We start from the raw sequence: 25,493 nt of genomic DNA on the forward strand, positions 1-25,493 counted from the left end.
TTACACTGTAAATTGTTAAAAACTGTTAAATAAACCTGCAAATGATTATCACAACTGGAGTGATTAATGACATCAACAGGTCCGTAAACCATGTAATACACATTTAACCTCCTTAATCCTAAGGATCCACACAGATTACATTCATAACTGCAGAGTGTGAAAATATGAAGGATAAAAAGCACTGTTCAGTGGAAGCTGTGATAAATAACAATAATTTCAGCAATAGCTGTTTGCTTAATGGAAACATAGGGCACTACTTGCAAAATAATAATTTCAATAATAACAAACATAACATTAATCTACGATTAAGTTGTACATGCTTGTGCATTAAATATAACAGCGTTAGGTGATTTTATCTTCACCTCAAAATGAAACGAATTTGCTAAATCACGAAAACAAAAACAAACAAAAAAAAACATTCATTACAAACCCCATTTACGCCAAAGTTGGGACACTTTCCAAAAACGCAATAAAAATTAAATGAAATGAAAAACTAATTTGACAAATGTGGGAAACAATAAAATGTTTGTGACCTCAGGTGGTATTGCCTGATAACACATGGAAATGGGAGTACCTTGGAAAATCATTGTCACTTAACACAGCCTGCTGCTGCATCAAGAAATGCACCCTGAAACTGCATTGTGCAAAGGGGGAGCTATATATTAATTTTTTGCAGAAACACCGCTAAGTTCTCTCAGCCTGCAGTCATCTGGGATGGTATGAGACAGTGAAACAGAGAGTGTTCTGTGGTCAGATGAGTCCATATTTTATCTTGTTGGATGTCAGATTATACGTGCCAAAGCTGATAAAAAAACCATCCAGACTGTTACCAATGGAAATTGCAAAAACCAAAAACCAGTGTCTGTGATGGCATGGGGTCATCAGTGTCCATGGCATGGGTGATTTATGAAGGTACCCCCTGATGTGAAGGCTTATATTGGTATTTTACAGAGATGTATGTTGCTGTCAAGATGTCTTTCCCCAGGAACACTATTTCAGAAAGACAATGCCAGGCTTCATTCTGCACAAGTTACAACAGCATGTCTTCACAGACATAAAGTGGGTGTGCTCGACTGGCCTATTCAAGGTGTATAGCGCATCATGAAGAGGAGAATGAGACAACAGCAAAAGCAGATTGTTGAGCAGCTCAGGTCTTGAGCAATTAGTTGCAGTTTTTTAGGTTTTATTGCAGTTTTAGATGTGTCCCAAATTTTCTGTAAAAGGGGTCTGCACTATAAAATCCTCCTGGCTTCAATCTTGTGCAGGCATCAAAAACCATACGGCAGGAACCTTCAGTAATGGACCTATGGCAAGTGTAAAAATGTTTCAATGCTCTTTATAGTGGATAAATGCCTATGGGGCAAAATTGTTAATACCTATTCAAATGAATAGAGAAATGTGACTTTATATAAGTCTTGTTTATTTGTGGTTTGAAGTCATAGCACTTGTTTTGACAATTTGTAGTCTGTGCTCTGCCTTATGAAGCAGGAATTACCTAGATTGCATTAGGGCTGGACAATAATTTAATATCAATAAGTATCGCAATATTAAATGTTTCAGTAGCAGTGATATAATTTTTATACACATTTTCAATATTTCAGTATATATTATTTACAGCATCTGTCACTGATTTATGTTCATTACAAGGTGTTGCCCATTTCACTGCCCTCAATTTTAAAGTTAGTTTAAAAATATTAATTTTGACAAATCAAAGAGTTATTTGTTTGACTGTGATGTCATATTTCTTTCAGTTCTTGGCAGATTCTTCGTGGCTTTTTTATTGTTCGTATCAATATCGAGATTATATCCTATTGACTGAAATTAAGAAATATATTGTGATATAAATTTTCGCCATAGCTTCCAGCTCTAGTTTGCATGTCTGGGAGGAAAATGCACCATTTTACACTAAATGTATAGACAAAACTAGCACTATTTTGCACTTATTTACTTATTAGACTAAAGAAATGGGGAAAAAAGACTAGCCATGGACTAGTCTTTCTACTCAGACCATATGAACATATACAACATTAGCAAGTGCTTTCAACACAACAACAAGCAATGTGATACAACATAAAATGTTTATACAAAAGTAATGTACTCACCAAATTGCAGATTTTGAATTGTATACATTGTAATAAATTTTATTTTATTTAAAAATGACCTCTCCATGGCATTTTTAAGTACTCTTATTTCAATATTCAATGTTTCCACATAGCTCATAAAGCTTTACACCCCTCTACGGAACACTTAACATTGGTGCATAGTGACTTGAGGCTCACACACTGCTGCTCCAGAGTGATATTGGCAATGCTTATCTAAAGAGTTGTGTGCAACTCTGAAAACTGTATTGGCAAGCTGTAGCTTAAAGTAGTGAAGTCACTAATCAGAAAGAGTGCAATTTGTGGGACACACAATATAGTAACAGAATTGCACACAGTAATTAAGTGAATTAATGATGTGAAATTATTATGCAAATGAATATTAATCCTGTAACTTAAAAGCAAAGTCTAAAACTGTAGAGAACTGCAGTTCTGCTCTGCTTTTAAGGTGGAACAGTATGTCTAAGGAGAAAAACAACTGTTGTTTGTATGTGGCAATATATAAGTCTATATTTCCAAGCTAAGGAAAAGGAATAAAGCAATATAATTTCTTTTCATGATTTCCAACTTTTGGAGGGCTCTTTGTTGTTAAAGTGCCATGAGCAGAGAGAGAGAAAGCCTAGCATGTCTGACCTAGCCTTTTTTTTTTTTTTACCTGTTTACTGACACTGGGGCTTCATAAACATATTAGACCAGTTTCCAGTGCAGACTGGAGCACTTGCAAATTTTGAGGAAATATCTCTTGAATTTTATAAAAAGTGTTTTTATTACAACTGTATACGTTCCCTCTAATGGGTTTAAAATATCCTTAATGGTTCCACTGTTCCCAGATTTCACTCACGTGGAAAAGGCGTTGTTCTGCCTCTCACAGCGGATCCCTTTGCAGTGGTTGGGCTCATCTGCTGCCTCAGTCTCATAGTAAAAATAGAGCTGATTGAGGCCATTGGCAAAAGCAAGCAGGACCAAGCAGTAGATGAAGAGGAACTTAAGGATGTCCAGGAGCATGCGCCCCAATGAGATTTGCAGAGGGCCCAGGTGCGAGTTGGCTGTGAAGAGCGAGATGAGCCGCAGGGAACTGAAGATGTTTGCGATGGCAAACAGTGCCTCGGCAATCAGCGTTGGATGCCACATCTCCCACTCCTCACGAGGACGAGAGCTGTTGTACTGTATTAATGCCAAGAAGAGAGGAAAATGTGATTAAACGGCAGACAAAAATGATCTGAAAATTGTGTGTGGTAAAGAAGCTTACTTTAAAATAGGCCACCATTTTGAGGGATATAGTGGCTAGGTAAAGAGAGTTCATAGCAAAGTCCATCAGGTTCCACCAGTCGTGTACATACTCAGTAAAGCCTCCGTCCCACATCTCTTTGATCTCAGCCCAAATGAAGCCTGCAAAGATCAGAACACAAAATTCACCATGTTAAGACATTAAGGCATATCAACATGAAAGAAAGGGATTAAAATTCAAGGATAATACTGAAGCCAATCTGCTTGAAGATAGGTCTCAGTAGACTGTGTCTACCGTCTCAAAGTTTTCTGATTCACCTGGCGTCCAGAAATAATAGGATTTTTAGATAAAATGCCTCAAGCCTACGCTTGAATCAACTTTGGCACCACCAAGAAACCTCAGTGAATCTCAGCACATTCAGGCTGGGCTTTGATTAAATCAATTCATTCTGATATAGAGCTTGAAATGTACATTTCTTTGCATTCATCTTTAAATTAATAAAAACCTTTCTCAATAATTAATGAGTGAGTATTTGTTCCATCAGAGTGATAAAGCTATAGCCATCTTATCGGCACATAAAGTCTGGCTTTATTGCTTGAGAACTGTGACGCTCCATCACTTGAAATGTAGTCAAATTAGCATCAAGCTGTTACTCACAGTTCTCTGTTCTGGATGACTAAAGGCACATGCAGACACACCAAAGCAAGAAATATGGACATGCTTACCAAGTACCCAAGGTAGGATCATCCACTCCACAATGGTGGGTGGTGGCCCTTGCACATGGAGGTCAGTTCGTACTATGTGCTGCGAGGCCAAGAGCAACAGGAAAAGGAAGGTCAGGTATGAGGCTGTGTGACAGATGAACTTGATAAAGGGTTTCTTGATGAAGAGGCCCAGCGTGCTTTTAGGGGCTAGCAAGTAAATGATGGAGAAGACGGGGAACATCAGGCCAATGATAAAGCAGGTGACCAACTTCACCACCCAGTGACGTCTTCTCCACCCGGGGAAACCATCATACCACAACGTGGCCAAGAGCTGTTGGCAGTTTGGTTGAGCCACAAACTGGAAAAAGAGAGAATGGGCAATTAATACTGCTAGAATTCAAATATGCACCTTTAAAACATACTGAAATATCTATTGTTATTAAATGCATAATTGTGTGTGTGTGTGGTGCCTTGTGTTTGACTGGTGTCAAGTCCAGGGTGTGTTTCCTGTCTTGCGCCCAGTAACCCAGAGTAGGCTCTGGACCCACTGTGATCCTAAATTTCATAAGAGGTTATTGACACTGAATAAATGAATAAATTAATAATTCTCTGCAATTAATCACAATTGTTTACTTCGTTCATATTCCATCCGAAAATATAAATTGTCCTATTCAAAAATACTAGAAAAGTGGACGAAAGAAAGATATAGACATATGAGTAGATAGAAATAAATAACCTTTATCCAAATTATGTTCAAGTCGTATTTGTTGGAACATAACATCTCCAAGACATGAAACAGTTCTTTACAGAGCCACACAGATGGGTACGGTGGCCCCCTGAGTCACATCACAACAACATTTACAAAGCTCAGAACACAACAGCATTAATAAGAACACAAATACATTGAAAAAAACCCCCGCTGTATTGGAGAATAGGTCACACTGGAAATGCCCACGGACACAAGGGGCACTGTATATGCTTTTTTGGAAATGTATTTGTGTTCTCCTTAATGCGGTTGTGTTCTGACCTTTTGTTTTCTTTGTAAATGTTGTTGTGATGTGACTCAGGGGGGCACCGTACCCACCATAGATAGGCCCTTTAAGAACACAAATCCCTTTTTCTTTACTTCAGATTTACTGCTGAAGATGGGTTTTTCAAACAAGTACCATGAAAATACACAGTAACATCAAACTTTCTTTTGTGAAATACTTCCCACACCAAACAACAAATTAGCCATTTAATATTTATTAGTTATTATATTTAGAGCTGTCCCAAATAGCATTATTGGAGCTTCTGACCTTCAGCTGTAATATTTGAGGGGTGTGACGGGTGGTAGTTGTCATTCAGAAAATCCGTGCCTGAGGCCCTCTTTAAAATCCAGAGGCTGTGCCCACACACTAGCCTCAATTTCCAACTTAAGAGCAGTGTATGCATGGGTTAACCACGGAAAGCTACATGTGCTGATTACATTTAAGGCTTGTTCGAGATGAATTCCACCTCAGCTTGGTGGTAAATGAGAGTAGCTGTTTGCACATTGGAGGGGAAGGGAGAAAATAGCAGTTGGAAAGTAGCCACCTGCACAGAACATGAGTCCTGCCAGATCTCAAAGCATATCATTAATATCATAATTAAAATAAAAAAAACTATAGAAGGATCTATTTGCATTTTGAGAAACAAACATTAAATATGACAACGAAACTTGTAACCAATGAGGATTAAACAAGTCATTGTGCCATCTCTGACTTGTGCAGCTTGTGGAGATCAACTGCAGCGCAAGATTATAACATGACATGCCGTTAGCGCAGACACAAGTGGGACAAAAAATCTTACTGGCATGCACCACACAGAGCCAGGAGGGATTTGTTTGCACAGTGCCAGGTTAAGTCACACAAGTCCATGGAGAAATCGAATGCTATATATTCTACTAGTGCAATGAAACAGAGGTGACTAAACACTACAGAAAGAAAAAGAAGCAAGAATACAGACAAGGAATAGATACAAACAACACGAGATCGGGCAGGAGTATACAGAAACTAAAGCTGAATGGAGATAAAAAGGGCCAAGTCACACTGAACAAGACACACGAAAATTCCAAAGACCCAGACAAAGGCAGAAACAGTACAAAGAGCAACAATAATACAAAGACCATGAACATCAAGAATACTCAGAACACAAGGAAAAACCCCAGGGAAGTCCCAGAAGATGCCGAAGAGATTATATGTCTCTACTGGCCTGGGAAAGCCTCGGTATCCCACCAGAAGAGCTGGAAGAGGAGGCTAGGGAGAGGGAGGTCTAGTATGTATCGACACTGCGAGGATGTCCATGAGGTCAGCAATGATAGCATGTTGTTTCAACCAGTCTAAACTCATATGGGCAAGAAATAGGCAAACTGAGAGTGGGCTGAGGGCTCAGAGTGGGCTGAAGTATTACAGGACACCATGGGGTTGACTGAGGGCAAGCCCTATAGTGTTATGCCCACTCTGGAGTACTCTTAAGTACACTGTGTGCATTTGGCTGCCGCGTCTCACCAGTGTGTGTGTGGATTGAGTGTTGAATGGAATGGTGTTCTGAGCAGTGTTGATTGTAAAGTATCCTTGGGTACCTAGAAAGACGCTATATAAGTATAATGATAAATAAAAAAAAAATAAAAATAAAATAAACCTGGACATTTTAAAATGGTGATTCATATCTCCCCTTGGGAAAGGCCTCTGGCAGTGACTGGGCTTTCGTTAGCCTCGAAATGTGGATGGTGTCTAGGGGCAAGCTACAAAAATGAGATAATGCTTCTGCTATTTTGCAGTCCTTACCTTATATCTTAGCACACAAGCTGTCTGAAGATTTCATGTTTGATAAAGAGTTTAGTGCTTGGGGAATTTAATTAGAAAAACATTTCTAAGGCCAAGATCCTGTACATCATAAAACTTAACTTGCATTCTGAGCAGTGCCATATCTTGTATTTTAAAGTAGCCTAGTAGTTATATGTTAGTTTTATGTAGTCAACTACATGTCAAGGTGGCATAGTGGTGCAGCAGGTAGTGTCGCATTCACATAGCTCCAGGGACCTTCCCGCTCTGGGTGACTGTCTGTGAGGAGTTGGTGTGTTCTTCCCGTGTCTGCGTGGGTTTCCTCCGGGTGCTCTGGTTTCCTCCCACCAGAGGCGATTGCTCTAAAACTGCAAGGGAAGCTCAGCTTCCCCTAAAATGTCAAAAAATAAATGATCAAATATATACTGTTGTGTGTACATGTCAGTGAATAAATATGCACTACAACATGCTCAACTTTTGTTCAGAATCAGGTTCTTATCGCTGGTAAAGACGTGGCTTTCCTCTCAATCATTCGCGCAGGTTCACAGTGACTTAAACAGTGTGGGCGCTGAGCGTCCACAGAGTTCAATAGCGAAGCAGCAAAGTGCACCAAAACGAGACGAGTCATTGGATAAATGCTGGGCTTTGTCCCGCCCATCGGACGCTTAGCGTCTCTGGGGGTCTATGGGGCAGTGGGCTGGCCTGGACGCTCAGCTTCTGCATGATGATTGGATGATCTGTCTGAGGCTGAATCCCTTTTTGATTGACAGCGAAATGAGGGAATCAGCGATCCTTGGGAGATCCGTGGGAGCATTAAATTTTATTCTGTTCTGAGTTGAACCGGAGACTTTCTTAATTCTCTCAGCGGCATTTTCTTTGTTAAAAACAACTAGCGACAAATCAAGCTTTTATTTCTAGTGGGGTTTTTTGTAGCTGCTTGTGTTTGGAGACTGACTTCTATTACTCTTTCTGACTTCTATTGCAGTTTCTGACCAGCGGGTGCTGCTGAGCCCCTCCACCATCACAAAGCACTCACAGGTGGACACACTTCACATGAGCCAATGCCGTTTAAGCAGCCTAGCTCTGCTGGCCATTGAGAGGACACTAGTCAAGTTCCTGGAAAAGACGCTTTGTTGGTACGTCAAGGTCACAGATCATTTTCTTGAAAAGGAACAGAGGGTAGAATTTACGTATAAATAAACCGACACATTTTATGATGCAGGCCGAAATTGAGCTTCCCCTCCTTGATAGACCAGCATCTGCCACTGCCTTCCATGGTCCAAAAACACGTTTGTAGGTGGATTGGCTACTTAAAAGTGTCCGTAGGTGTGAGTGAGAGTGGAGTGTATGTGTCCCCCTCCAGGTTGTGTTTCCACCTTGCGCCCAGTGATTCTGGGTAGGCTCTGGACCCACCGCAACCCTGAATTGGATAAGCCATTTCAGACAATGAATGAATGGTTATGTGAGTGTGAAGACACTGACTGCACAAGTAATGTCTTGTATACTATCATTTATGTGCCACAAAATACTAAATAACATACACAGTTGGAAATGGTTTTCTGCAGTGAGAAAGTAGTGTACCTCATATCTCTGAAGAAACCTCGAGTTGCATTTCATGTACTGTGTAAGCACCCATGTCACATCATATTGTGTATTGTGAGCAGATGATTCAGGAGCACTGACCAGACTTGACAGACGATTGTAACATGCAAATGAAGTTGTCATCCAAGCATAAGAAGTTTGAAATCACAAAGATTTTGTCCAGCTTAATTACAATAACATTTCATGGAAGGACACGCATTAACTCTTAGCTATTATGCACTGAATATGCCCTCATCTCTGCTGGTCTTTGCACATTCGTGTTTCATCAAGGTTATTCAATCTGTCACTCGGTCAGTCTAGGCAAAAACATCTTGAACAACATCAGGCAAAAAATACATGCAATCCCATTTTCAAATTTGATCAAAAACTTGGTATTAAAAATATGAGCCCAATTTAATTTCCTCACCACTTTTTCTGCTTCAAAATGTACATTAAAATCCAGATTACATTTTTATTTCCATGGTCAGTCATGGAAAGGCTTCTGCTCAGAATTTCCTCAACAACATGGCTAAGGATTTAACAGCAATGATTACTTTAATTCATTCATCCATTTAGAATCTGCAACAGCTTCATTCATTCAAACGTTACCTGGAATTACTGGGCACAAGTCAGGAACACACCCTATACAAAGCACTAGTCAATCCATTCCAATCCAGGCACTCACACACTCTTGAACAATTTCACACAGCCACATCCACCTACCCATGTTTCAAAATAGTTGACTCCTGGAGGAAACCCATGCAGACACAGGGAGAAAACACTGCACTGAGAGTGACCTGCAGCAGGGTTGGAACCCACAATCCCAGGATCCTGGAGCTACCTATTGTGCCACCACATTTTGTGTGTTGTGTTTACATTGATCATGGAAAAGAGCAGTAAATCCACTCATGATGCTCTGTTTATTCTTATGTAGAGTAAGAGCAGCAATGAAATAATGATCCCTGATTCATAAACTACTGGTTCTTTTAAAGTTGCTCTTTTCAATAAAGGGGTTGAATGACACAAACATCATATAATGAGGCATTACCTCTTTGAATAAACACATGTATCAGGAAATTATTTGAAAATCAAATCAGCTGGATGCCACTGAGTCATTTGTCTCCAAAAATAACATGACTTGGATGATAATTTCATTTATGAGAACCGGTTTGGTAAAATTAATTGCAATTCTCATCACTAATCTAACTCTTCTGTCCTGCTCTCAGTTTATTAACATCCCCAGTCTGATGAAATAGATAAAACTCTTCTGTAAGATCCTTTAAATGTTCTCCACAAGTCACGTGAGAGGACAGAGAGCATCAGAAGTGGATCTAATTCTCTACTTCACATTTTTCAGTGTAAACACAGCTGTAAACTCTTTAGCACTTTATTCCCTGAGGGCTTTTCCCTGGTGAGTTAATGGACAGGAAAGTGATGTGCAGTTGCAAGTCAACGAAATAAGGCTCATATTCAAAACCAAATTTGTGATCAATTGGTTGAAGGGCAGTATGAAGGCACAACATGTGGTGTCACAGTTACACAGCCCCAGTGTTCTGCGGTTGAGTTCAACCCTGTGTTTTTCCAAACCAAAAACACTCTTGGAAGGTTGACTGACTGTAAAATCGTGCAAGTGACTGAGTGAGTGTGTGATAGACTGGCCTGTTTATCAACTGATTGTAAATCTGTGGATGGTGTATGAACTGACAGCACCAGAGGGCTGCCACAAAGTTGTTTTTAAGAAACTGTCATAAGAAGTGTAGACCAATATTCCTCACATTAAATAGCTTAGAGAAATGAGAGGGCTATATGTCCATAACGATTGCTCAGCACACACACACACACACACACACACACACACACACTCCCAAACAAAACTACTGCATAGTTCACATCACATGCATTTACAATGGCTCAATATACTTTACATTAAGTACATTAATTAAGATATGAATCTTGTCTTCTGCAGCTAAACAGTGGAGTGAATATCCACACACATGAGTGAATCCCCAACTTCATTTTTGCCAGATAATTATTCTGCACTCTTTAGGTGCTGGAGACTGGTATGAATACTAACAGTACACCAATTCATCATAACATAATGACCACCTCCTTGTTTCTACACTCATTATTTATTCTCTCTGTTCCATTGTCCACAGGATCACTTTGTAGTTCTACAATTACAGACTGGTGTCCATCTTTTGCTCTGCATACATTGTGTGCCCCCTTTCACTCTGTTCTTCAATGGGTAGGACCCTCACAGAGCAGGTATGATTTGGGTGGTGGATCATTCTCAGTGGATCAGACACAGCAGTGCTTCTGGAACTTTTCCTTTTGGAAGTCCTCAGTGTCAGTGCTGGACTGAAAATAGTCCACCAACCAAAAACATCCAGCCAACAGCGTCCTGTGGGCAACGACCTGTGTCCGCTGATGAAGGACTAGAGGATGATCAACACAAACTGTGCAACAACTGATGAGCTACTGTTTCTGAATTTACATTTACAAGGTGGACCAACGAGGTAGGTGTGTCAGTGATTGGAGATGCTTTAAAAATTCCCACAGGACAGCTGTGTTTGATCCACACATACTGTTTCAATGTTTTCTTTAGTATTTGTTCTGTGGACTAACAATTATTAAGAGCATAACATTGAGTTCCATGGCTGCCTTACAGTTGTAAGGTTGGTAGATATTACAGCTTTTGTAATTCACAGGTAATCTATTACAGTATGTGTGAATATGCCTACAAAGCAAACTGATTTCCATTGAAGTGCAGAGTGCAAAAAGCTGACCTCACTGAAAAGAATGGTGCAATAAAATTGAGTGCAAATGAATGCTCTCAGTACTCCATTTGTCCTTGCCTGGTTTTACTAGATTTCTATCGCTCTCTTTATCAAGCATTCAGGTGACCATTTGGAATCGCCATGTCGGTACAATGGTCTGTTCGGGACTTTTGGCCTTGGACCGTAAGACATGAAAAATACCTACTGAAGAGCAGAAAAGCATTGTGCAGTGTCAACCACAGGAGCAGTTTCTTTTCAGTTAAGTGGCAGCAAGTTAAGTGTGTGTATATTCTGAATAGAGGAAGCTACAAGAGTGCCATGCCACTAACTGACAATCTAAACATACAGCAAAGAACTCAGAATTGAGCAGACTCTATAGTCACAATCAGCATACCAGCTTGAGGTGTTTTGTACCACACTCATTGTATAGAGACTGTTTCTTGCTACTATTTTTTTTATGTCTGGACTGATATTTTTTGCTTTGGGAATGTAGAGGTCCAATCCCTGCATTTGCACTTGCAGGAATGTGATGTGCAGCAGCTGGATGTCATTTATTTTCAGTAAAAGCTGGTGATATCTTTACATTTAACATTTAACACTGCTACACATTAAAACTTTGCATTACATTTTTAAAGGCTCAAATTTAAGTGCATGGCACAATTCTCATTCTTGCAAACCTCCATGCACAGACATCACACATCTCCCAGAAGTTCCAGGAATCTCTCGTACTTTTACAGGGGCTCCCTGACTCCACATATTATACAGGCTCCCAGAAATGAACTGTAAATTGAGAATGTGCCATTGAGTGCTAAAGTGAGAGAGATGCTGTGTCCAAAATGACTCCCTATGCACAGATCCCTATACTACTCACTATAAACTGCACTTTTATAAAGAATTGAATTCAGGAGGACAATTTCAGACACTACCTCTTACAGGTTTTACCAAACAGCGCAGTGTATTATGGGTTTCCACTATCCACTAGTGTCAACTAGTGTACATTGGTTGTATACCATCTTTTGCTGTGCATTGTGGGATAGTTTGAGAGCACTGGAAATTGCCCGCTATTCTTTTGGACACTACTACAAAATGCTGTAATGTTTTGTTCACAGCCAGAAAAAGACACACAGGGCTTAACAGTCTAATTCTCTTTCTCACTAGCCATCAATTTAGAGTCATGCAGCACTATGGCCGATTGTTAAATAAAATTGTAAAACACATTTTTAAAAACACATCTACTTAAAAGTGTATGTCTGCATAATGGGAGGCAAGTATAATGATGGTGTTGCTCTTTGCGTTGTTTAAAAAATTAACTTCTCTATTGCTCATGGTGGGTTAATGGTTGTAAAAGACACGTTGAGGTGTGTTTAACAATGTTCACTCATTCGTTAACATTGCTAATGTTAATTAAAGGAGCTACTATCTCTGATCTACTAAAATAATAATATATATTAAGCACGCATTTTCTGCATATTGATTCTAAATTTGTTTACATATACAGACAAAATCACTAAACAAAGTATTACATAAGACAAACATATAATCAGGTGTCTTGCAAAATCAACAAATTCATTGACCCTGAGTGCTGTTAGTTTGAGACACCTGGCAAAAATGCCACCAAGTGAGACACATCACAGCCACAAGGAAAGTTAGCAAAAGAAACAGAAGTGTCACTAATATCATGACAGCCAATAAAATAGTAAGAAAAGGAAAATATATGTGTGCAAGTAAAATTTGTATTTTTGTATTTTTATGTTCTTTCGCAGGCAATTTTCTTTGCTCTGTTTCAGGGTTGTGGGGGTGGGGGTCTTATTGCTACCTCTCTGCAAATGAGTTTTTTGAGGATGGGATGTCTGTATGCATAATGACTGCCTGTCTCCACAGTTAAGGCGAATAGCAAATCACGTTGCACCTCTGTAGTGTAAATGGTATATGTGCAGATTACACAGTTTACATTTTTACACTAATGGTGTTGATTTAACACTGGTGAATTTGCTGTGTACCAATAAGAACCGAGCAGGGTCGTACATGAGTAGTCTCTGCTACTCCATGGCACTTGGTGTTGAATTCATGAAATCGTGACAAAAGTCAGCTTGAGTTCAATAATGCCTCAAGATGAAGTGCAGCAAGACGCTAAAAGTCACTGTTGGGGTGACTGTATTATTGCACTTGAAACCACACTAACCAGGCCATTATAGCAAAACATCCACTTTGTCAAATTTGATGCCTTTTGTTGGTGGATTTTTGAAAGGCAGAAAAATTCTTAATTGACAATGAGTGTAAAATGACTTTGTAGAGATTATGAACCTAGTTATGAACTAGTTATGAGATTATGAACTTATTATGAACCTAGTAAAATGAAAGTGCTCTCTTTAGAATTCTGCAAACAATAAATATATAGTACTTATGTATAGCTGTTGATTTATTCAGTACATGAACCCAGTTTTCTCTTACGGTCAAGCAAAATATGACAGAAGTTTACAGTATGTATTTCAGCTTTCCTCTAACAACACTAATTCCAGCAAAAGTGTACCTATTGAACAATTTAGTTTTGTTTCACCCCTTTCACTCTATTTCATCAGCCACCAACAACCTTTTAAAAACCCTCTCTTATACCGTCATATCTGAGGAGTGAAGCAATTTCATGTTTCATCTTTTTTAAAACACTATTTATAGGACCTTTTTTATACCCATCCATTAAAGATTCCACTAAGGGAAGGTACACGGCAAATTCACCAGTGTTGAATCAACATCATTTGTGTAAAATTGTAAAATTGTCAATACTCTCAGTGTTAATTTAACACTAACAGTGTTGATTTAACACTGGTGAATTTGCTGTGTAATATGGTTAAAATGTCATATCACAATACTGAAAGCAATTTTCAAGAAGAATATAATATAATTATACATTGATGCACTGCAGCTGTTTTCTCATTAAAAAAACTGATGGTACAATGGTTTTCATTCAACATTTCCCATTCTGTACTGGTCTAAATCTAATTAAACAGAAGTAATTATACTCTCTCTGTAATGATAAAAATGTTCCAAATAGGAAGTGTTCTTTAAATGGATCCATGATATGATTATTAATCCCAATAGCAAAATTTATCACAACAATTATAAAATATCATTATAGTGTTATCCCTCTAGATCCCAAAGACTGCTTACCTCCTTCTGGTGATACTTAATAGCCAACTTGAGCTTTGCCAGGTCTCTGCATTCCCGAGGGTCCAGCTCCTCACTGTGGTCATCACGGTGGTTGAGGATAATCTCCAGTTCACGGGAACTGCGTGCTTGGTCCAGCAGGTCCTTGGCAAATAGCTTGCACTGCTGTGAAAGCTCATCATACTCCTGCCGGAACTCATTCTCCACTTTACTAAGTTCCTTCAGCTCCCAGCCTAATCGAAATGCTGTGAGAATGGGGTCCTCACTGGACAAAGCAATAAGAGAAGGGCTAGCAAGGGTTTTGTAGATGTTTAGCCGAGAGCGGGAGTGCCTCAAGCTGTCCACTTCTGAACTGGACACACACTCCACGCAGTCACAGCGGATCTGGTGAGGCCGGGGGATGGTTACCTTGCGTTGTACCAAGAGCTTGATGATTTCATAGTTGTTAGTGTGGGCAGCCAGCATGATCGGGGTAATGTCTGGAGTGAACTCTGAAAACTGTGTGTCCATCATCAGAGCAGGAACCTAATAATGAGAAGAGAAAAGGGTAAAGTCTATATGTATGTGATTTTTATTGCTTTTGTCAAAACAGGTTTCTAACCTGATACAAACACTGTTCCATAAAAGATGTCTGGAAACATGGCTTGTAGTTCATCCTTTCATTCACTGTCTGCAACCTCTTATCCAGTTCAGGGTCGAGGTGGGTCCGGAGCCCGGAATCACCAGGCAAAAGGCAGGAACACACCCTGGAGGGGGCGCCAGTCCTTCACAGGGTGACACACACTCACGTATTTTCTCACACACTCACACCTATGGACACTTTTGAGTCGCAAATCCACCTACCAACGTGTGTTTTTGGACCGTGGGAGGAAACCAGAGCACCCGGAGGAAACCCACCCACACATACACGGGGAGAACACACCAAACCCCTCACGACAGTCACCCGAAGTGGGACTTATGATTTGTAGCAAAATTATTAAATAAAATGCCTAAAAAATGACAGAATATTTTCAAGTATCCATTTACTCCTTCTAATTACCTTTAAGCTGCCCATATTTCTGACAGTAGTTTAGTTGTTTGAGTGATCAAGCACCCTCCAGTACCTTTGAAGTGACAATGCTGATCCAGATTTAATCATCCACCATTTGTACCTTACTTTACTAATGTTCATTCAATCAGTCGGTCCTCAAAATCCTTCTGTCAGAAGACCGATGAATGTTTGCCTACCAGTTAATGAAAATCTAGGATCAATTTCCAATTTTCTATTGAAAATATCCATTCAAACCTAAAAAACAATAAATCTCCAAGGACAGATTCCCAGGGGATTTCTACAAATGCTTCTGGTACCAATACTAAATAAAGTTTTTAATTATGCCCTCTCCAGTGATGACTCACCACATACATGGTGAAAGGACATTATAAGAATGAGCTGCGAATGTGCCCCACAAAGAGGGCAAAGAACCAACAATGTGCTAATTTGCTAAGAAAATAATCACAGTCTCCTGGCTGAAGCTGCAGCCCCCCACTGTAACACAATGGATAGAAAAAATTTAGGATGTTTAATATATGGATTATGGACACATTTAAAAACATATTTATTTTTAATTAAATGGTCCCCATTTATTTAATATTTTTCAATTTATGTAGTTAAACTAATTTAGTTTTATAACTTGAAAGAATTATAAATGCTATATGTATGTATTTTTATTAATATTTGTTATGTTTGGGGACAAATATCAACACTTAATCCTGGAAATTATATACGGATATTGGCAGGTTGTTGAAATCCATAGAGTGTTTCATAAAGTCATTTTTGCCTGTGTTATTTTTGGAAACAGGGCTGTACTCTGATGCAACTGATGATAAAAAAAAGAAAACAAAACAATAAAAATAAACAAAAAAAAACATATGCATTCAAATATTTAAGCAAACAGTGTACCATTTGATTTTTTATTTATAATATTTAATTTTTTCTATATATAGTGGGGCGGTTCGTTCATTTGGGCTATAGGGCGACACACCTGTAAAAGGAAAAGGGAGGACATATGTTTCTTTCATTCAAAAACAGTAAAAACCCATGGCTCTATATTAACTAAACTTTGCCAGATGGTTTGTCCCGCCTCTATCACAGTCCAATCAGCGTTAGGCTTTGTTCCATATAGTCTCACCTATTTTTTGGGGCAATTTCAAGATGGAGGAGACCGCTCTCATAAAATCTCATGTTAAGGTGTCACTACCGATGTGCGCGACCTGCCTGATTTAGACAGCGCATACGCTGACATTCACGCATATAGCTTATGTGCTTGTTAAGTGTGACACCACACGTCTGTTATCTCAGGAGTTAATTAAAAGGAATACATTACACGTAAAAAGGTGTCTTTGGCAGCACTGTTTGCACATTCACAGCTCATTCTGATGTGTGTGATCTGCTGAGCTGAAGAACTGCGGGGAGAGAGAATTGCTGCTGCTCTGTCTCTGGGAGCAGAAGACCTGCGTAGAGAGTGCTGTGACTCCCACAGCTCTGTCTCTGGGAGCCAAGGTACCGCGGAGGAAGAACCATGTATCCTGTTGCTCTGTCTCTGGAAGCAGAGGGATTGTGGAGAGAGACATGTCTCCCACTCATGGTCACCCCAACATACTTATCATACACAAGGTAAGGCATGTTCCAAATGGCCCCCTACTGTATTAACTCCATTGCTCATTATGTAGTGAAGTATACAGTGAATAGGGCAATGATTAATTTTGTGCACATTCCTGTACAGAAACCTGGAGCTGCCAGAGCAGTGTAGAGAGAGCATCTAGCGATCTGGTCAGTACGACATTGGTAAACTTCACAAAACTCTTTATTCTGGAACTCTTGTACCTAAAATTAAATATCTGAAGACTGAACAGTGTAAAATGTATAGAATTTTATATGAGTTGTAATAAAACTGGTCTCTCTTCAAAACGTGAGTGTGACTCAATAGCAATTTATTTGTTTATGACCACAGTTGTTTGTTGATTCGCCATCAAGGCAATTTAACTTTTTTTTTTACTAAATTTCTTTACTTTATTAAAGAAGACCTTTATAATGAATTCCTGGATAAAGCTCAATAATAATAATAATAATAATAATAATAATAATAATCATAGGACAATATCTTTTCCTGGGAAGTCCATGGTTATTTCAGCAAGACATTACCTAATTCTGCACATGCTACAATAATGTCACTTTTGTAAACATATTGTGTCTTTGCTTGATTTGCCTGCAGTCCAGATCTGTCTCTAGTGGCACATCATGAAGAAAAAAATGTTGATGGTGACAGCAGAATTTTGAGCTGCTCAGGTCCAGTATCAAAGTGGGTTATCAAGAGTGAATGGGCACAAATTTGTTGTATCTTCAGTTTGCAAATTTTAACTTTTTAACTAAAATGAAAAGTGATGAAGCACAGTAGTAAACATGTCTATGTCCCAGTGTTTTTCTTTTTTTACAGTGTACTTCTGATATTAAATTATAAAAATGTTCATAAATACAAAATACAGCTAAGTAGGTTGTTAAAAACTACCTTTGTTAGTTCAACAGAATTAACAAACCCCAGATTCTTGATTTTTGTTTTGATAAGTTTTGTCTTAACTTTTGCATATAAATGAACAAAGGTATTTTTGTGATTCCAAATTTTTTAATTATAGTAAAAGTTGAATGCTTTGAGAGAGCCTTTGTTGCTAGCAGTTTCACTTTCCTACTCCGCCATAAAATAACATATCTGAGTATTCAGTACATTGAATTCTCTTTTTTCAATTCACATTCAGTACTGTACGTTTGTGGCACCTCTGTAGGACTTTGATATCTGAATACTCAGTCAAAGAGTATAGCGGTTTCCATTTTTCAGTGACTTCAAAGGCTACTTTATGATATTCGCCCTGATCTCTGGGCCTTTCGCTTGACTTTAAAGAGCCTTGCAAATGAATTTCAGGACATCTGCCAGAAGCACTGTATATTACCATAATTGTGAGGGGAAAAAAAGACTTGAGAAGGAAAGGCAAGCAAATTGATTTGGAGTGTCTCAAAAAGCACTGTCCAGTGTTCCACTTTCACAGAGGAGAAAATTTTATTCTAGTTCATTTTTTTTGAGGGTGGAGGAGCCCTCAGATACTGCTTTACACTTTTTCATTTTTCTCCTGCTGTGCTCACAGACTGACTGTATTATGATTATGAGCTCAGCCAGAGGGCTGGTCAGCTTTTCCAGCCAGTGCCTGTCCCACCCTCTGTAAGGAATTATATTCTTCCTACTGTATATAACTATGCTAAATTTGTGTTCTCTTTGGTCAAATGCTGATTTTCAATTTTACTCATTTTCATGGCTGAATACAATGAAATCCAGACAGACTATTTTTCTAGAAGATTAGGGACTTTTACTGCAGTAGGGGTTGGAGTTGGGGATTGGGTTTTGGAGAGACAATGATGACATGAATGCTGAATGGCTGAGCATTGAGGGAGAAAAGATAAGCTGTAAGTGTCGTCTGAGATTTTTCATCATGTTTTCTAGGACAGCAAGAAACGGACAGAAATGCAAGAGCATAATAACAGTGGGCAGCTGTAGTCTAATCAATGGGGAAGCCAAATTGTGACTGAGAGGTCAACAGTTTGATTCCATTGAATGCCAGGAAACCTGGGAATGGAGGAAGAGCACCAATTCCTACTTAAATATTCATGACCGTGGAGCAAAGCACCTAACTCCAATTGCTTCCCAGGCACTGGAATAGCTCCCTGCCAGTCTGGGTGTGTTTGTTCATTGTCTACAGTGCATTAGGGTTGAATACTGAGGCACTATTTTGTGGTACCTTGTGTAATAACACTTGAAAAAAAATAGATGTTCATGTTCATAATAAATATTTTCCCAAATATAGTTTTAAATAACACTAATACATTACAGTACATCTGCTAAAGTACTAAATGTCCTGCTAAAAATGATCTTTGAAGCATCTCAAACCAGACATTAAATATCTTTGTATGCAGGATTGAAATTTTTTAATTGTTCCCTGTCACTGAGGCTTTTGTGTACTATCCACATATTGCTGTCTTAGAGAAATCTGAAACTGTTCCTTTCTCAGAGTAATTGCTGCTCACATGAAATATTTCACTACTGCTGTCAATGTTCTTCCATCATGGCTTTTTGAGGCTGGCTTTGCAACATAAGGCTACGATGCTTTATCAATTATAAATGCACGCTGAGCCTCAGGTAGTCCTTGGCTGTTTAAGTAGGTAGTGTTACAGCACTTCTTAAAGAAGCCAAACCTGAATGTGGGCGTATTGTGTAAATTTCAGTCTACTTCAAAAGATTCATTCTTGGCCAGAGTTCTAGAAAAGATTTTGTTTCATTCTGTTTTGTTTGAAATTGAGCTTCATCTTTTTAACATCAAGTCAGGATTTTGAACTATTTACAGAACTTATTCTCATTTTCTGGGTTTACAATATTGTGGGGCAAAAGGGTTTGAGCTTTTTACCTTAGAAATTCAATTAATTTAACTTGAAGATTTCAAACATTCACATACGAGTGTAACTGCAATTGCACATTAACACATGCCATTCCTCACCTGCTTCTCTCCGCTGGGCTTCCTGTGGGACAGCAGTAGCTCCACTGCCCCCACCACCTCCTTGCGTATAGCGTAGAGCAGTGCGTCACCCATGTGGATGCCATGATTCAGCAGCAGCTCCATTACCTCAAGGTTCTCATTCTCAATGGCAATAAGGAGCGCACTGCGGCCCAAGGGGTCCAGACAGTTGATGTTGATGTTGTAGTAGATCTCAGCTTCTTGAAGTGCCATCTTGACCCCAGCATAGTCGCCTTTCTCTACAGCGGTTAGATAGGCCCGCTCCTCGGCCGAAAGCTCGGCCTCTGCCCGCACAATCTGCAGTGGGATGCGGTCACGGTACGGCGAGTAGCTCGCCTTCTTATAGTAAAGCTGTGCCATGGGGTTCATGAGGACTCACTGATACAGGCTTCACAAGGTCACAGACAGCTAGAGAGAGGGTAAGTGAACAGACTGTTAGATTTCAAAAGCATGGGATAAAAAAGGATTTCATAATAAGTGCTGAACCACAGAATACCTGGTAAATAAATAGATACTTCTGAAATTGAAGAGTTTCATTGACACCCCATTTCTCTCCACAGGACAATATTGTGAAATTACCTTAAGTGGTTCTTCTATGGCATCACTCAAAGAAACTTTTGTAGCACATTTATTTTTAAGATTGTATATACAGCTATATATAGTTGTATGTAAAAAGTTGAAATGCTCTGGTCAAATTACCTGTATTTTTGATTTTCTAAATACAAATGAGTCTCAACATTGTCTACATTTTTTTTTTACATTTTTATAGAGTCTAATAATCCGGGGTGGGGTGGTGGTGGATTATAAAATGTGCCATAACATTTACATAGGCCACATTTTATATTCCGTTCCCCAAATTGTTGATTTTAGCAAATAAACAGTAATCATTCATTACTGTTTCTAAGATGTGTGTATTAAAATGTAGTCTGGAGGAGACATGTCATTTTTTCTTGCTGACTTTCACAGAATATACTCTTTGACCAGAGAAACCCAAGTTAGTTAATATAAATGGATGTTTCTCATACTGGAGTTTCTTTGTGAGCAAGAATGATCAAGAGCAAAAGCATTGTGAGCAAGAGCATCTGTTAAATGCTGCAAATGTAAATGTAAAAATTCAATACATTCATTTTACAGAAGGATAGGGAATTATTTATAAATTTTCAGAATGTAATATATTCAAATACTGAAACAATCAAAAACCTGGAGTTAAAAAAGTGTGTGAAATCAATACAATTTAAAAATGAACAACTGGAACATAGTGGAATAAAGTTTCCAAACTAAAGGCACAAAATACCACCAGAGTGACCACAGTTTTTCTGAGAGTGCATCAACCCCTACAAGGGTAAAATAGTCAGATGGATAAACGTTTGATGGAGCTCTGTGCTTGATCCCGCTAAGCTTGCTGGCCCTCTGTCTTTCTCCACCCCTAAGAGATTCACAGAACAATGAAAGCACACTCTTGGCCGCAGATCTGTGTAGCAAACTTGCCTCCTCCTTCATCATCCTCTCACGCGGAGGGACACCATATTCCTCCACAGGTCTCTTCCTGTCTCACAATGACCTCAGGAAGACCATGCATATTCATAATGACTGCCTGACTTCAAATGGATGCCAGGAGTGGGGAGCTCCACCAAATCCCAACCATGTGATTTCTTTCTACCTGGGGACATGGAATCGAGTGCAGAAACACAGCAAAAATACTTGACTGGAGCTGCGCTGTCAAAGTGATATTCAAAAGGTTTTTTGAGGACCTGCTCATGCATGAGCTGGTATTTTTTTTCTTTTTCTTATTTATTTATTTATTTATTTATTTATTTATTTATTTAGGGGGTGGGGGTGGGGCTGTCCGTGAAAACTTATACAGGATCTGTGATGACTTTCTTCTTGTTGAATGGATATGTGAATTCATTTGTTGATTATAATCAGTTAGACCTATGCTGGCGAAGCTTTTCTTTCAGATTGTTTGAAATACAAGTCCCCTCCCCTCATGTCTTCATTGATTTATGGACATGCGGCAGTTCTAAACCTTCCATTTTGTTAATTTTCAGTTCGCATGTACTTGAAGCATTAGAGATGCAGAAACAATAGCGTTCCATTTACATAAATCATTCACAGAAATCCAAACAAATCTACCCAGCTAAATGTGCCGTAGGGTTAATACTGTATAAGTTGTTTAATAATTTATCTAGAATCATTAAATATGTTGCAGTGAAAGCTAAAATGTGTGGTGTCAAAATTTTGCCCAAAGGGTTGTTGGTGCAAAAGCTCACCCATACTCAGACAGTACTAGAGGACCTACACTTTGTACACACAGACGCACACAGACTTGGAAAACCATAAGCACACTATTCAGACATAGGACCTACAATCCTGCAAAGTTTGGTGGTTCTAGCTTAACATCTCGATACACAAAAACACACACAAACATAGTAAAACCACACCCCCACAGAAAAACTACATGAAAAAACCCTCAAAATGGCAATCTGAGGGAATGTGAAACAGATGGACCAGTTTGTTTGTGTTATCATTTCATCATTCATATCTGTAAAACCACATTTTCTTGTTCAGGGTCATGAAGGGTCTAGAATAGGGCTGGGCCCAAATACTCAGCTATTAATTTTTTGGGTATGTATTTGGTTTTTTAAATTTTAAGAACTTTTAAGAATTTGAGAAATTGTTTTATTTAGTTATTTTTATTTTTTGATAAATGTGGCTATTGATAAAGGCAACGCTTCACTCGACCCATATTCAGGCTCTCTAGCTGTAAAAAAAGCTCTAATCCCCAAGCATTCTACCTATATTTAGCTTTGTCAGCATAAAAGTCCTGAATGAAGCCTAGTCTAGTCTCACACTGTATTACCTATCGCCACTTAACATGGCCAAGAACCGCCTACTATTGCAGAAAAAAAATGTGACTGACACTTAAAAGGACCAATCACAAGTCTGCTATTTTGGCATGATATGAGGAGGCAGACGACCACATTGGACCAGTACCAGAGCCAGTACAAAAGAATATACGGAAGTGCATATATGTCGATGTACACATAGCATATCAGAATGCAATTTGCAGAATTCTGACAGTGAGGCCAGCTTAACACACTGAAAGTATCAGACTCTCCATTAACTTCTGGGCAAGATGTTTGTGACTGAGTCTAACACAACAACAGCCTACTTACAATGAAGCCTGGAGAGCCTACAGTTCATTTTGTCAGCTATATACCTCAAAATACAGCATTGCCACATGCATGAGTTAACGAGCGTGTGAGCTAGGAGACATTTCTGGATTTTAAAGCAAATATCAGAATATCGATTGAGAATTATTGCAGAAACTTCAAAGCCCTAGAAATGGCATTTGGGAGAGCCCTAGCCTGGAGTGTACTCAGAATCAGAGCATGCAACAAGAAACCCATGCAGACACAGGGAGAACACACCGCACTCCTCACACTGTCCTGAGGTGAAGCCCATAATCCTGGAGCTGTGTCAGAGTGACGCTACCTGCAGGACCACCACGTCACCTTTTTTCTGTCAGTGAAAGGTAAAAATGATGAATGTTCAGAGAGTCATATTTTATGGGAAATAATATTATATTTGAACAAATTCTATACAAAAACCCTACACTGAATCCCTTAGAAAAACACAATCACAGTATTAAGGTGTCCACATTCCTGCAAAGTTTTGTGTTTCAGCCTTAAAATTTGAAGTGAAGAATAGTGACTGTTTAAAATTTGAGTGAGGGGTAATTTTCAGTCCTCATAAAGGGGGAAATCCCTGATCCAGTGGAGTTTACTCATTACAAACACCCAAAACTTAAAAAAATTTTTAAAAAAAATATTTACCAAACCATAAATCTAACCTGTTTAGATTAAGCAAAAATTGTTTGTTTTATAGCAGTTTAAAACACAAGAACATTTTACAAAAGTTCAAATATGAAAAATGTACTCAAATATGAAAAATTTACATTGAACTCTATGTAGGAAGGTGCAATCCATAGTAATGAAATGCTCGAAACTCAAAAACTCCTAGAGAGGGGGAAGTTCTATACCATTTAAAGTATAAATGAAGTTTCAAGGTGAAACTATAAGGAATTTAGAAGACAATATTATGATGAAAAGGGGAATTTAAAGCGCTGCAGTGGTAATGACATCACTCTAGCAATTTTCCATTCCATTGAATGGAGGAAAGTTAAATGTGTGAAAAAATGAGATGGAAGAATGTGATTGATCTGCAAGGGTGATGTGTACCCAGGATGAACCCAGGTGTGACTATGATTTTTGGTGGGTGTAGCTTGAAAATGGAATAAATTAGAGCAGTCATTCAGAATGTTACGGACACATCTGACACATGACTGAAGGACCTACTTTTTATTGAAGTGTTACTCACTCTGATGTCCTTGTGCTATGACGCTTTCAAGGAAACTAATTTTTCCAGTCATTGGTTCTAATTAATTTAACTTGCTCACAAGGGATAATCAGTTAATGCACATACATAAATGTAACAAGAAAATAGGACAATGTAATGACTGTATTCTGGCCTTTGGAGAATATGCCTTATAAGCAAAGCTCACCTCTCCTAAAAGTAATCAAGACTACTTTTTTTAATCAATGCAATCTTATTTTCTGATAGGGTTAGCCAATGTAATACTAAAATAATATGATACATCCATCCATCCATTATCTGTAACCGCTTATCCAATTTAGGGTCGCGGGGGGTCCAGAGCCTACCTGGAATCATTGGGCGCAAGGCGGGAATACACCCTGGAGGGGACGCCAGTCCTTCACAGGGCAACACAGACACACACACATTCACTCCTACGGACACTTTCGAGTCGCCAATCCACCTGCAACGTGTGTGTTTTTGGACTGTGGGAGGAAACCGGAGCACCCGGAGGAAACCCACGCGGCCACGGGGAGAACACACCAACTCCTCACAGACAGTCACCCGGAGTGGGAATCGAACCCACAACCTCCAGGCCCCTGGAGCTGTGTGACTGCGACACTAACTGCTGTGCCACCGTGCCGCCCTAATATGATACAATGTAAGTTAAAATAACAAACAGCTTAAACCATTAGACCACAATTTTTATGCACATGCACCTCATTCTGATTACACCCTAATATTAAACATAACCCTAACTCTAACAGCATTCTGCGTCCACTGATGAAGGACTTTAGGACAACAAACACAAACTGTGCAGTAAAAGATCAGCTAATGTTTCTGACTTAAATCTACAAGGTTTGCCAACGCAGTAGGTGTGTCTAATAACTTGAACAGTGAGTGGACACAGTGTTTATAAACTTGAGCAGCACTGCTGTGTCTGATCCACTCATGCAACACACACTAGCACAGTACCACCATGTCAGTGTCACTGCAGCACTGAAAAAGAAAAAGGTGGACTGCCGTATTTAACTGTAGATCTACAAAGTGCACCTGTATGGTCTGTAGAGCAATGAGTGGACAATAAACAATGACTGTAGATACAACTGTACTTCTGTTTGTGTAATTATGAGTGCATACAAGATAAACTATCTTAGCTATCTAGCTGTTGA

General features: G+C 39.1%; 1 protein-coding gene across 1 annotated transcript in view; it reads right to left on the bottom strand.

Annotated features, from left to right (window-relative positions):
- The window catches only part of LOC136668388 (short transient receptor potential channel 5-like), a 44,403-nt gene extending 24,087 nt beyond the window's left edge, over positions 1 to 20,316 (bottom strand). Inside the window, exons 1-5 of the mRNA XM_066645881.1 lie at positions 19,930 to 20,316; positions 14,359 to 14,880; positions 4,053 to 4,389; positions 3,349 to 3,488; positions 2,941 to 3,263 (exon numbers count right to left, since the gene is read on the bottom strand). Coding sequence (XP_066501978.1) covers positions 2,941 to 3,263; positions 3,349 to 3,488; positions 4,053 to 4,389; positions 14,359 to 14,880; positions 19,930 to 20,316 — 1,709 coding nt within the window. The remainder of the gene's footprint in view (positions 1 to 2,940; positions 3,264 to 3,348; positions 3,489 to 4,052; positions 4,390 to 14,358; positions 14,881 to 19,929) is intronic.
- Between the last annotated feature and the right edge of the window lie 5,177 nt (positions 20,317 to 25,493).

This window comes from Hoplias malabaricus, chromosome 15, assembly GCF_029633855.1.
Source record: "Hoplias malabaricus isolate fHopMal1 chromosome 15, fHopMal1.hap1, whole genome shotgun sequence".
In the NCBI taxonomy this organism is placed as follows: domain Eukaryota; kingdom Metazoa; phylum Chordata; class Actinopteri; order Characiformes; family Erythrinidae; genus Hoplias; species Hoplias malabaricus.